The sequence below is a fragment of the Thalia democratica genome, chromosome 3 (genome assembly GCF_965202585.1).
Source record: "Thalia democratica chromosome 3, ktThaDemo2.hap1.1, whole genome shotgun sequence".
In the NCBI taxonomy this organism is placed as follows: Eukaryota; Metazoa; Chordata; class Thaliacea; order Salpida; family Salpidae; genus Thalia; species Thalia democratica.
The window spans coordinates 42357814-42372631 of NC_139167.1; the positions used below are offsets into that span (position 1 = coordinate 42357814).

At 25.4% G+C, this 14818-nt stretch overlaps 1 protein-coding gene across 2 annotated transcripts in view; it reads left to right on the top strand.

Annotated features, from left to right (window-relative positions):
* Positions 1 to 14382, top strand: part of LOC145831738 (DNA helicase MCM8-like) — a 29161-nt gene extending 14779 nt beyond the window's left edge. For both annotated transcript variants that reach the window (XM_082939060.1, XM_082939061.1), the window contains exons 12-17: positions 1005 to 1154; positions 7066 to 7183; positions 10406 to 10543; positions 12533 to 12657; positions 13432 to 13600; positions 14118 to 14382. In XM_082939060.1, the coding sequence (XP_082795186.1) occupies positions 1005 to 1154; positions 7066 to 7183; positions 10406 to 10543; positions 12533 to 12657; positions 13432 to 13600; positions 14118 to 14282 (865 nt within the window). In that variant the 3' untranslated portion in view covers positions 14283 to 14382. The remainder of the gene's footprint in view (positions 1 to 1004; positions 1155 to 7065; positions 7184 to 10405; positions 10544 to 12532; positions 12658 to 13431; positions 13601 to 14117) is intronic.
* Positions 14383 to 14818: the final 436 nt, after the last annotated feature.

Sequence of the window (14818 nt, forward strand, 5' to 3'; positions counted from 1 at the left end):
TCAATAAATATATAATTCGGACATAAAAAGTCAGGTTCTAAGTTTTCGTATTTCAACATTTAAAACACCACGTTTAAATACATAGTCTTAAATACAAGTGTTTAAATTTCAGTTTTCTTTATTTGAGTTGTTGGGATTTTTAATAACGAAATTGACATTGTCATAGTTTATTTACCTTTGAACAGTCATAGTTTAAAATGTCAGAATGTGAATTGTCGTGCTCAATTTTTTTATGGTAAAATGTTTTTAGAGATTTTAAAAGCTAGTAAGCAAATAAAAAACAAAAATTTAAGTTTAATGAAAAATCTTTACGACTCATACTTAAAACATTTATGACAAATATAGTTATAAAAATAGACTTTTGATTAATACAGAACAAAAACCGCAAACTTGTATATGCACAAAAGTTTTGATGGATTGGTATCTGCTTTATTGCAAAAAATTAATCTCTATTCTAAACTAAGCTTGAGAAAGACTTTTAGGAAGATACTTGTTTATAATAAAATACACCCTATTTTGCTTTATAAAAGATCTAAAATATTCGTTACTCATTTTAGCTCTATCTAGTTTTGTAATTTATATATTTAAATACTTTTAATTATTATACAAAGTATATGTTTTAATGTATGATAAAAATATTTATTTATCGTACTTAATTTATTAAAACTTAACCTTTTACTCTATATTAATTCAACAACACAATATTACTGGGACATTAACTACTAATTAAAAACAAGTAATGACCAATTAAACTAAACTTAACTCGGTAGCAAGGTTTTACTGAATAAAAATAGGGAAGCACCTTAAGGTCTGATAAATTAATTATTAAAAATTTGCTGGTATTATATTTCAACGCATTAGTTTTCTTAACATTTTTCATTTAAAATATTGTTAATATGCACTTACGAAATATAGTTTTTTAACATTACATATCTATAATTTAAATTTGATAACATATGTTTTATTTTTGTTGTAATTAGAATTAAATATAAGTATGAAATCAGATGTTCAGTTGTAGCAGCAGCAAATCCAGTGAAAGGTCACTACAATAAAGCAAAAACTGTTTCTGAAAATTTAAAGATGTCTGGACCTTTACTCTCAAGATTTGATTTAGTTTATATTTTGCTGGACACTCCCAACCAAATTAAAGACAAGTTTGTTTTATACTTTCCGTATGTATATGAATAACAGTTAAAAACAGTAATTATTACTTATTGAAATTCAAAACTAAATTCTTAAAAATCTAGTAAATATGGTAATATCTAGTAATATTTTATTATCATTTTTCGTTAAATAATTTTATCTAAAAGAGCTATTTTTTTTTAACTTGTCATTTTAAATTATTAAATAAATTTTTAGTAATAGTTTATAAAAACTTATTCAGCTAACACAATCTATTGTTTGTGAAATGAAAATAAGTACGTTCTTCTAAGCAAGAATTGTTAAAACAACTTAGCCATGCAATTTCCAACTTAATTGATATAAAATTAACAATAAAAAATTATAAAATATGAAAAGTAAAACTACTAATATACATAATAGTAATGTAAAATAGTTGAAAGATGAAGGTCTTAAAAATAAAATGAGCTTAATTTTTAAATAATATCCTCTTCTTTAAATTTTTTACCTTATAAAGTAAAAATAAATTTAAAAAAATTTAAAGGGTGCTTTTATCTCTAATACAAAACGGTATTTATTTGATTAATATTCGAAGTTGAAAAATATTTACAAATAAACATTACATACTTAAATTTTCAAATTGAAAATATTTTGATTTTCTGAAATATTTACTGTCATGTTGTAAAATATTTTTCAGTTTAAAAAAATACTAAAACAAGGAATTGTAAATGGTTGCTTGTTTAGTTTTAGAATTAGAAGTTCTGATTTAATATGTAAAATTTATTAAACTTGGTATTGTTATATTTATAAATTCTAAAAGAAACTTTTTACCTTTTTATAAGTTTATAATAGTTTACAATTCTAATTGGTTTCCTTTTAAACTCACAATCTTAATATCATACTTTATTAGACAAAAATGAAATTTATCATAAAAAAGTTTACACTTTTAACTTTAATCAACAAAATCGGCGAAAGTCTGCAGAACAAGTCCGGACTTTCGTTTGCCGTGAGACAAGCTCAAATTTAACAAAAGGGTTGATCATGCCAATTCGATCATCAGACCACAAGTTTCGGTAGACTGAGACCGGTTTCGTCCTTATTAGGACTCATCAGTCCTAATAAGGACGAAACCGGTCTCAGTCTACCGAAACTTGTGGTCTGATGATCGAATTGGCATGATCAACACTTTTAACTTTAAGATTACAATAAAAGTTCTCAACTTATAAATAAGGAAAACAATATAACTTCTGTTTTTTTTAATTTTAATACAAAACCAATGTTTCAGTGGTTTAGAAAATTTAAAGAGATTTTCAGTTGATTAAATAAATCTACTCAAATAGAATCTAAAATTAATATTAAAAAATCGATGAAGTACTAGGAAAAACTGTTATTTTCAAATTTAATTCTTTGAGAATTCAAGTGTTTTATTACAGTTTTTACAAATTCATCCTATAAAGTACTTTTTTGGGAAAATTGTGATTAATAAGAGAAATCCAAGAAAATCAAGTGCAATGAAGAATATATATTTGGCTTGGCCTAATTGCCATTTGGCAACTACTTTACAGCTATTTAAGAGTTTTCTCTATATAAAATTGCCTTCTCAGAACTTTCAAGTTATCTCAAAACGCTAGTTGTTATCAAATTATAAAAGAAAGCAGGACAAGTTTTATTTAAATTTTTCTCATATTTCTCAACTCTTTCTTCAATATATGTATTAATCACTGAATTTCAATCTTTCAAGTTCAGCTCAGAGAGTTGTCAAAGCAAGAGACTCTAAAGTGTTGGAACAATTTATAATACTGCCCAGAAAATGTTTATTCTTGCAAGGGGTAGAGTTTGAGACTGATGTTGTTTACCATAAAAAAATTACATTCAGTTTTAAATCAATTACTTTGTATTATTATAGCGTTTCAATAGTTTATAATTTAAAGACAGTTTTGCGTGCTTTATTAGTGTAATTGATTTTAAAGTTTTAAGAAAAGATATGTGGTAAAGTTAAAAATACAATTTTTTAGTATCTTGGTTAACATGTGCCTGTATATATTTTTGAATTTTTAAAATTAGTTTTAACTTAGGTACTTTAAAACTTTCCAGTTTGCCTTTTTTAAAATTGATTTATAGCATCAGAGAAACAACAATAAAAATCAAAAGAAAACTGTAATTTTAAAGCACAAAAATTTAAATATATTTACTGTAACCAGATTATTATTATTCTACAAAGTACGATATATCGTTTGTAATAGTTTAGCTTTAAAGTTCACTATTGTGAGCGTAATTGGTTTGTGACAGAAACACAAAAACTTTTATTTAAAATTTTTAAACATATTACAACATTTAAAACTTGCTTTATTCAAAGTTTTATAAATTTTTGTATTACAGTCTAAACTCTTAAAAGTACTATACAGAAAATCGATAAGATACGCAACACACCTTTAACTTATGAAAAACTATGTACCTTAATTTAAAGTTTCGAGACAAGTCCTTTTTTTACCCAAAACAATAATATTATTTAATTATCTTTAATTAAACTATGTTTTTTTTCAAGTTTATTTAAAAAATTTACCAAAATAGTTCAAAATAAAATTAACTATAAAGCTATGTTAAGATCATGCTTTTCCTCATAAATTTAATTGTTTAAAATAAAATGTTAAAGTTTTCTTGTCAAAAAATCTAAAAATATGAGTCCTACTCATTTTGTACCAAAGGTCAATTTTACGAATGGATACTTTTGCACGGCGACTCTTTTGCACGAGCGTCACTTTAAAACGAGGGGACTTTTTTGCACGCAGGATCACTTATGCACAGCTTCAATTTTCAACAAAGTAGTCAATAAGCAGAAAATATGTCTCTTTATTATTAAATATTCACAAAAAAGCTAGCAAGGTTTATGCAAAGTTATTTTGTGCAAAAAAATACTTTTGTTACTTATAAAAATACTTTGAAACTTCTTTTTGCTAAATATTATAACTTTAATTTTCAAAACATTTTAAGTTTTGTTTCAAAAGGTAAAACAAAAGTTTCAACTAGTTATTATTTAACATTAAACTTTTGAGGCGTTTTTTATAAACTGTCTATCTACACCGTAACTTTTAAACTTAATTATTATTTTTGATTTTAAAATCTCAAAATAGTATTAGCATACTGTTTTTGGATATTAAGGGTACATATTTGATTTCCAATATTTTTGTACTTTTAGTTAGTTAACAGTAAAGACTTAAAAAACAGACTAAAGTATATTCTCTTATTAACTTCTTTATTACTTTGATATAGTATCTAGTCTAGAATAATTCGCTGTAAACTATTTTCAATAGTCGTTAGCAACATATGATATAAATTTTTCAATTAGTTAAAAAAAAGTTTACTGTGTATATTTCGAGATAAGTTTTGACTAAATACTTTAAAAAAGTGTATTTAAGTCTGATCAGAACTTTTTAAATTTTAGTTTTGTTGCTTTTGATTAAGCTTTTAGTATACTTATAAAATATTCATTAAAACTTATTTTTAACTGAAAGCTAGTTATCTACCAGATCCTAGTTTAAAATTAGATAATGTTATGGATCCGGTATATAACTGAGTATGCTTTACTCGTTTTTGCTTCATCAAGGTTTTATACCAAAGTTATTACTACATTGCTTAGAAAATTCAAGAGTGTAAAAGTGTTTACGGCTTTTTAAAGCCTGATTAGTTAATAACAAAGCATTTTTTATTTTTTTTATTTTACAGTTTTAAAATGAGAAAAGTTTTAATATTTTTTTATAATAGTATCTTTTCGCATTATCTCCTTCTGTGTATTCTGAAAGATTACTTTCTAAAGCTGGTAACTTTTACGAGCAAAAGCGTATTCGAAAGCTTCCAAGGACTGGAGAAAAGTTTTTATTTCTCCATCGCTATTTGAAAAAACTAGAATATTTTTATTTGTATTTTAAGAGTGTAAGGATGTGTTTCACATTTGTAGTTGGTTTTATAATTTTAAACAGCTGCAAAATTTAATGTTCTACTTCGTTTTTGTAACAATATAAATTTAATTTTAAATTAAACGTAAAAATTTAATTATATTTGTATTTTGTTTCCTATTTTAGCAATTACAAAAGTCGAATTATAATTTATTTTCGCAGCATAAAAATAACGGAAATATAAGTTTAAATGTATCTTGAAATTATAAAAAAAAGACCAAACTTAGATCGTATGCTTATAGCTTGGATCTTTTTATTTCTTAGCGACTTATATTTTTGTTCGTTTTCAAATCATTGTATTTCAATAATATCAATGTATTTATTTATTAGCACGTTTAAAAAACATTATTCTTTTAAATATTTTTTTGTAGTATGACTTATTTAGAACCTTGTTTTAACCAATTGGGTTATTTTATTGGTTTTTATGTTTTATGTCTTAACTACGTGGTCTCCAGTAACTTACTGACTGCTATACTTACGAGAAGTAAATAATATACAAACAGTATAAGTTACAAAACTATTTCTTAAGTTATGAATAAAACACACTTTGAATAAATGCAATTTAATTTATTTTCAATAATAATTCTTAGTTCTGAAGAAAGAAACTATTAAATCACGACACAAATAAAATCTATAAAAAGTATCAACAATCGTAAAGTTACATAAATACTAACATCAACTCCGCGATGTAGACGTTTTCTTGATTCTCGATAATTGAAGTAAAACGTTAAACTTATTCGTAACTAGATCATACCGCGGAATAACTTTGCAACTAACCTTTATTTGAAAGACAAAGGCAAATTTATACGCATTAAAATAAAATTAAATCCTTTAAGTAAACAATATTGTTTATTGTTTTAGAAAATTGTTTTAAGAGTTATAAAAATTGTTTTGGAAAAGCTTGTTTTGAAAATAATGAAAAATGTTTTGGAAAAGCTTTTATTGTTGCAAAAAATTCCATATTTATTCACAAGCTTTAAAATACTAAAATGAAATGTTAGTTTCATTACATTGTTATTGCTGATTACTGTTCCTTATTAACTTTGTGCTTCAGAGAGTAATTTAATTTACTAACTAGTTATCAGTCTAAGTTGTTGATGAAAAACTTTCAAAATCGGCTTAATAATTAAGAACGCTACAGATTCGTACTGTCGAAAATTTTAAAACTACTGGTATAATTGAAAAAAAGTTCAATATTAGAAAATATAAAGTATCATGCAATCAATTTTTTGTTTTTAAAACTTTATTTTATAGCATACCAGGCACGTAGCTTGGTAGGTTTTTGCAATTCTGCAAAAAATATACTTATGTGCGAAAAAAACTTTCTTTTTTCACCCTGAAAAGACTCTGCTTTCTTTTTATTTAGTATTCATTTATACTTAGTTATGCAATCCTGACAGATAATTTTCGACACGTATGTACTCTTTAGCATTTTTATTGTTGTAAAAATTAAACAACTTAAATACATCTAAAATGTATACATTTAGCGCATTAAAAATTTTATTTTCAAAAAGCTGCATTGCAAAATTGACTCTAATGGAAGCTGTAGCTTTTTCTTCAAAAATCAAAGTCATATAATTTTATGTTACAAAAGTTTGCATAATTTACTGTTGTTTCTATTGACTACGTTAAATGTTTGATTTTGAAAACAATATAAATGTTTTTAAGATAAATTGTGATTTTCTTATACTTATTTTCAACGAAAGTTTTTTGGGTTTACATAAGTGGCAACACATAAAGAGTCATAGGGGGTCTGGAGCAAAATCAATTGACTTGTATACAGTTATCACTTATACTTCAACATTCCATTTTTGAACTATTAACATAACTGCATATTTTCATATTGAATTCAATAACATTAGAGGTAGTTTAAATTGCTGTGTTCCCGCTAGGACGCGTCATTTCAGATGTTTTAATTTTTGCAGATTCGTAACTTTTTTGAGCTAGCTACGTCCCTGTAACATACTATGAAATCTATTTCATAATTTTTTAGGTTATTATCTGATCACGTCATGTCGCTACATACTGGAAGAAAGAAAACTAATTTGGAAAAAGATTTAGTTGCAATTACCACTGGGGCCGGACTTTCTCAGAATACTGTTGATAAAATGGTTGTTTTTTTTTCGTTTTTACTGAAGTTAATTTTTGTTATATCTTGTTTTATTGTTTTCTTTTAAGATAACTTTAATGAAAATATCGGCGAAAGTCTACATAGCCTAGGGCTGGACTTTCGTATGCCGTGAGACAGGTATAACTTTAAGCTATATACTTCTTTTAGCTTGTAATATTTTAATTCAATAATAGTATATTTTTTAAATGCTTTTGTAATTATGTTTAATCTTTGTATAGTGTAGCAATATGATAAATAAATCCTAATATAATAATTTTTACTCATGAAGTAATTTAGTTTTATAATACGGTAAGTGACATATATGTTAATATTATAATCCTCGGATATCACATTTTTCTTTGATAACACATATTGCGTTTGTTAGATCTTGTATTCAGCTCAGGATTACTTGCTCGAGTATGTTTACTAGAACCCGAAGCCTTTTCAACTGTTTGTGCATGCGTTTCATGCTTGGTAATCATTCTAGATATACTACTAGCTGACAAAAATTTGAGTTTCTTACTACTAGTACTCACAGGGATTAGTTCTACCGATAATGAAAAACTAGGTATCATTCACTAAATCTTAATTTGATAACCTTAATATAGTCTAATCGACTGAATAAGTATTAAAATATAACTTTTAATTTCACTTAGTTAATTAGTAGATAGTAAACAATTGATGGTCAAACGCATTCAATGTTTATTTTAAAGCGTTAAAAATCGCAATAAGAAAAGTAAACTCCAGTTTATGCAATTCAAAACTTGTAGGTCGCTTAAAAGGGCGCATATGAACTAGATATATTTGAACTGCTTTCTCAATAAGTTGTGCTGAAATAAATGTTCAGATTCGAAGAAGCAATAATTTTACGCATAACTAGGAGAGTATGTTATTTTGCATTGTTTTCTAATATATACCTTCTAAAAATGTTCAAAATTGTGTTTTAAGGTCACAAATTTTTTTTTGTTGGGTTAGGTTATCTCTAAAGCTTGCGGCACAGACCTTTTTGAAAAAAAAACAATGTAAACTGAATGGAAGCTATAAAATGCGACTTTTGAGTGTTTAGTTTAATTTTTTTTACAAGTGGCAATCATCACAAAATCATCATATGTAAATTTAAGACTGCTTAAAGAAAGTTTTATAGAGGCACTTCTTGATTGAAAAACCTATTATTTACAAAGAATTATGAAAAATACAGAAACTAACATTTTATTTCAAGCGTTGGTTTTCTCTTAATGTAGGCAATTGTGTATATAAACAGTTGTGTGATGCGTCTAAACTAGGGGTGGGCAACGTAAATAATAGACGGGCCGGATCCAAAAAAAATTAGTCCTCAGCGGGCCGAAGCATTTCGAGTAAGTGATTTACCTGATTCAGTTGGATCCTTTTTTAGATCCGGATCTTTATTCAAAAATGTTATCCGGATCCGGCTTAATACTAATTTTAGACAAGGTTTTGTATTTGAATAGAACTTATTTCGAAAGACTTGGATACGGATGGATGCTAATTGATCTAGTGTTTTAAAATTTTGAATCAATTTATTAACTACCAAGGTTCTCAAGTACAAAATTTTTAATTAATTTTTATTAAGTACTCATAATTCTATATCTATTACAACTCTAGACCGAATTAATACTAGTTAGTTTTATAAAAACAATAATTTACTTACTAAAAGCTACTCGAGCCTAATATTTCAAATTAAAACATTGAAAATTTTTAACTATTCGAAATTATATAATTTTGATAATCCTTGGCTCGAGGCTACATTAATGATATTTTTCAGAAGTTAAGTAACATTACAATATTAAACTACTATCTTTTAATTTAAAAAACTTGTACAGATTCATTCAAAATTTTGTTAGATTGTAAACTGTTATTACAAACATGCACAAATAAATTTCCTAAACAAATCATACTTGAAGTTAATGAGATATTGTTATCATTAAATTTAACCATTTAATTAATCAAAAATTCCTTAATTAAAAATCAATAGCAGAAAAGAGTGCAACGTGTCTCTGTCCTAGTCTCAACTGAAATGAATATTCTAGTGAAATGTAAAGTTGAGCAGTTTTACTTAAAGTAGGTGTAAATGTTAGTAAAAACTACTTTTTTTCTATAAGAACAACTCACTACAATTCTGGGAAAGACATCAATTTTTTATGAAAATCATTATGATAGGTAAGATCATCAAATTTAGTTCAGCAAACAATTTTTTTGGATAACTTGAGAAAGAATTAATTCAACTGACTTGAAACAGAACACGGTACTATAACAAAAAAATTTTTTTTATTACTAAAAAAATTAAAAGCCATTTTTTAAAACGTTTGCAGATTAAAGTTATACAATTTATTTTGTGAAAATAATTTAAAAAAGGTTTTGTTCAAATTTTGTAATGTTTACATTGGCTTGTAGGATTTATATAAATTTTGAAAATGCCTAGCGGGCCGGATCATCCACTCGCGGTCCGGATAAATTTTGTCCGCGGGCCGTATTCCATTTAATTTTAAAAAACGTTTGGTGGCCGGTCATTTTGACTGCGGTCACCCCTAGTCTAAACTGTCAATGTTAATACGAATTATTTATTTATTTCAATTAATTATTTAATTTTGTTAACAAATTAATTTTAAAAACTTGCTTCGAAGAGTTTAAGTTAAAGCAGGAACATCGATAAGCTACGCACCAAGGCCAAAGTTAGTACCCTGTATTTTTCAACAATTTCTATCCTTTACATGCCGAACACCAGCTAATATTAATTTATTTTCAATAAGATAACGGTTTGTTCTAATTTATTTTTAAGATACTGTATTAAAAAAATGTTGTTTTTTTATTTGCGTTTAACTTAATTCGCTTGATAAAGTATATTGAATTTGTTTTAAAACCTTTTTCGTTCTACTTAATGCGTCGTACCTTACACGGGTGTGACCTCAAAAAGTATTTATGTTATCTAAGCGCCAGCAGTAATTATAAATTTAAAATATTCTTTTGATAAGGTAGAGAATACGTTTTTAGTTAAAACATTATTTTATCATAAACTAGTATAACTTATTTTATATCTCAGAACTTCTTTTAGATTTTTGTTTGATTGAAAGCAATTTAAAAGCTATAATAAAATTTGCGGTTTAGTATGAATTCAATAGTTATGATATTTCCTAAAAAACCCTTAAGATTAGTTTATATTGAAACTTTAACAAAACATTATTTTTTTTACTTTCATAAATTTTAGGGAAGTTTAGAATTGAGGTTGAATCAATTTTCATCACAAGCTAACTATGACCCTTTACCACACCAACTAATGTGGAAATATATCGCGTATGCAAGAAAAAATGTCAATAATATTAAGATATCAAAAGAAGCTTGTCAGGTTAAATGTTTTATAAAACCTGTAATTTTAAATAGTTTTATGGTTTTATGTACTTTTGCTAGATTAACATTTTTAAATTTGATAAAATTTAGATTTAAACGAGTTCAGCTTTAAGACTTTGGATATATCATCGCTTTGAATATTGTTTTACGTTACTTAACTTGATTTAGTAGTTGAAAACCTAAATTAAACTAAAAAAATCAAGGCTAAAAATTGTTTGTATGTTGTGTTTTTTTAGTACATACATCTTAATTTATTGTTTAAGCTGGTACTTTTAATTTTTTAGTGTTAAAAGTTCTAATCTCTGTTTAAGTCGTTATGATTACAAAAGTAGGTAGTGAGTTTAAGAAATGTTATACTAAACTGTAAATGATTAAATCATATGAACTTTTAATTAATTAGCAAAATTCGACTCGAACTTATAACTTCTATAGGTCTATAAAAGTTTTATATCTTATGAAGAAATATTTTTTTTTTCTGATACTTATAGACAAGAATATTAGTTATGTTAACTTAATATTTTTTTTAAACGTAACTATTGCATCTGTCTTACTTTACAATGTTTTCATGTGTTTTTTATTTTTTAAATTTATAAAAAAATTGGTTGCACCAACTTGATTTTCTACAAAGATTCTATAACCTCTGAAAGCCGTCATAGTTTTTGTTACTATTTTTTTATGTCCATCTACTTATTGTATTCAGGCAATTATTACTATGCAACCTTAAATCGTTACCACTGTATAAATTTGTTTTGTTATTATTATATGTTTGTAAAACATATATGTATAACAAAATAAATGAACATTTATAAGTATAATGTAAGCTTATTGTTATCACATGTACGCTGCTCTCTAGAGTTTTAATTATAACTGTTAATAAATTTTTATAGATTACATTGTAGAGTTGTTTTTACTATTTCTTAAAAACTTATAATATGTTTAATACAAAGGTTTAACGACAATTGTTAGGCTATTTTTTCCGCTAAACGGCTTGTACTACTTAGCTTGTTTGATAAATTTTTGATGTTTACTATTTGATTAGCATCAAATATGATTGAATAGTTATAAAACTATGATTAAAATAATGTTTGATTCAGTTTAATAATGTTTAAAATATTTTTATTTCAAAATTTTTAGATAAAGCATTTTTACAGATAAATATATTCTATATATTAGATAGTGAGACCTTTATTTTGTTCAAAAGTTGCAGTTTTTTTGGTGTTTTCAATTCGTTTTGGATATTTAAATAAACAATAAGTACTTATTCAGTATAGGATAAAATACAAATTTATACACTAGTTAATACGTAATTAAAATTATGCAGGGTTGTCACACACTTCATACTAGTTTTAAAATTTACAGGTTGACTCAAAGTAGTTTGATTTTTTTAAAGTTAGGCTACTTATTTAATCAAATTTAAGTGTAAATGACTTTATTCTGTTTTTAAATGTATATCAATTTTAATTTAACTTATTTTCTACCATTTATTTTTTAATCTTTCTGTTGATTTTTCTATATTTAGATAAAGTTTTTCGATGTGCGGCTACTTATACTTAAATTTTATTTTTGATTATACTGCTGAAGTCAACATTCATGATAATAATATAAACAGTTTAGTTTAAAATACCCAAAGTTAATTTTATAAAGTTATTGTAGCTTATTGAAAACTAATTAAAAATGTTTTCTTTGACTATAATTCTACTGATAGCTATAAATTTATTGTATGACGAAAATATATTTTTACATGCTTGCTCTTAGTGATTTATAAATTGAATACAAAATTATAAACAAGCCTGAGGTAAAAAAAATTGTTCCTGGAGCATAAAATTTTCTTTTAAACTACAGCTTACTCAGGCAAGGTTTTGGTCACAATCATTATGTGCATGCCTGCTGCATTGGTATAAATTTTAAGCACTTAATTTTACAAGTTTTATCATTTGAAACTATTGTTTTCTATAAAGTTTAATAAACGCTTATTACCTTTAAAAAGGTATTGAAAGAATTTTACTTGGAGTTGCGAAAAAAAGGTCGAAGCTCAAACTCTACACCTATAACTACCAGACAACTTGAATCTATGAAAAGGCTTACGCAAGCAAGGTGTAGATGTGAATTAAGGTTATTGCTGTTGAATTATAAAATAAATTAAGATTTATTAGCATGTCTCTTTTTTATTTTGACTAAAAATTTGTATTTTTTAAGTTTTGTATTCTATAAATTTAATAAAAATATTTATAAAATTTAGTATTTTATGTTTTATAAGTTATTATTTTTTGGAGAAGGGGCCAGTAAATTGCGGGCGGCGAGAGGAATGTGGCAAAACAAGCAAAAAAAAAACAAGCAAAAGTTTTTGACCCGCGTCTTTTTTTAGCTAAACACCAATTAATACAAAAGCAGCAAGCTTTAGTATTTTTATAAAAAACTTTCAATTATACTCGTTTATTGCTTGTGAATTTTATTACAAACATATGTTTAAATTTTAACAGAAAAAATATTGCGACCTGCAATGAAATTTTCCTTTAATGATACCCACGAAGAACTTTTTCAGTAAATCTGACCCTTTTCCCATAAACGGCCGACACTTTTTATTTAATTTTTTTGTTCTATAAATTTTTATTATTATATTATTTCGTTATTTTTTTTTAGTAAGCAAGTATCTTCAATTAATTACAAAAACACATTACAGTTTTAATTTTAAATTCTTAATAAAACGAAGTTTTGAAAAATCAACATGTATTACAGTTCGGTTATTACTTATAATCAACGTAGAGTAGCAATTAAAGTAGTAAATTTAGAGGTTTTCATTTATGTAAAGAAAAGCTTTCTTTTTAATAATCTTTACATTTTGAAACCACTTCGTATTTATATTCACGTATATAAATTGTTTTCAAGGAGTTTGGCAACAGCAAATGATGCTTTGGAAGTCGTTGAAATAATGAAGTATAGTTTGTATGCAACATATGCGGATGAGAATGACTGCTTGCAATTCAATAGAAATTTGCATGGAAGCGGTGTGAGTAGAAACAAAATGGTCAAAAACCTTCTAAATATATTAAACCAGGTTTGATTTTAATAGTTATGAGCTTTAAGAAACATATCCTTAATGAATCAAATAGTATGTGTAATGTTAAAAATTACTTTTATTATTACTTTATGCACCAAGTCCAAAACATATGTAAATCAGAGTTTGTTTTATAATATGTGTATGTTGCTCTACATATTCTATAAAGTATCGAGCACTTTAAACTAAATTTAAACAAAACATAATCTAATTATTAAAACGTATTGTCGTAAAGCTTGGAAAAAATTCAGTAATAAATCACTCTTAAAAACCAAGTATAAAAAATTATAAAGACTAAAGTAATAAAAATATATAAAGAAGTCATATAGATAGTCACTATACTTTTTGATATTAAGATCGAATTGAAAAAAAATATTTTTTTAGATTTATTTTAAACTAATTTTTAATTTAAAACAGTTAGATTAAAATAGTTACTTTTTTTTATAAAGTGCCTTGCTGATGCTATGGTTACAAATAACAAATGATGTAGTTTTGTTTTTTAATTTTTTTTTTATAGGAAAGTCAATACAAATCCAAGAGCTTGTTTAATTTTACTGAAATAAAAGAACTAGCCAAAAGAGCACTAATACCCTCTCATGAAGTAAGTGGTATTGTAGAAACACTTAATGATAGAGGGTTTATTCTAAAATCTGGACCACAGCTCTACAATCTGCGAAATTGATAAATTTGTTTGAATTTTACTACAAAACTATTTTATAAAACATAGCACCAAATTATTGCTTGTTCTTTTAATTTCCAGTTATTTCGTTTTATTGTATCTATAAAATAAATTTTGTTTATTCGTTCTTTATTTCTATACAGTATTTAGTACTTATTTAGCACGATATAAATTTGTACTTTTTATTTTCTTTTGTATATCAGGTTATATGTGTTAAATTTCAAGCATCTATTTTCTTAAAGTTACATTTTACAGGTCTCTTAAGTAAAAAATATATGTTAATTTATTTCAGAATATCACTAACTTAGCAACTAAGTCACCAACATTTAAAGTTTACAACCACATCCCTAATGTGGTGTATTCAGAATTCCCACACAGATCAAATCCTACCCGAATCTCACCCAAAACATTTTTTTTACTTTATATTGATCAGGTGGGGATTGTACGCGGGTTAGAACTGAGCGTATCCCCTTAATCTATAATGGTTTTGGCATAAACTTAAAAAAATAATAACATCTTGTAAAATTATTTTATTATTA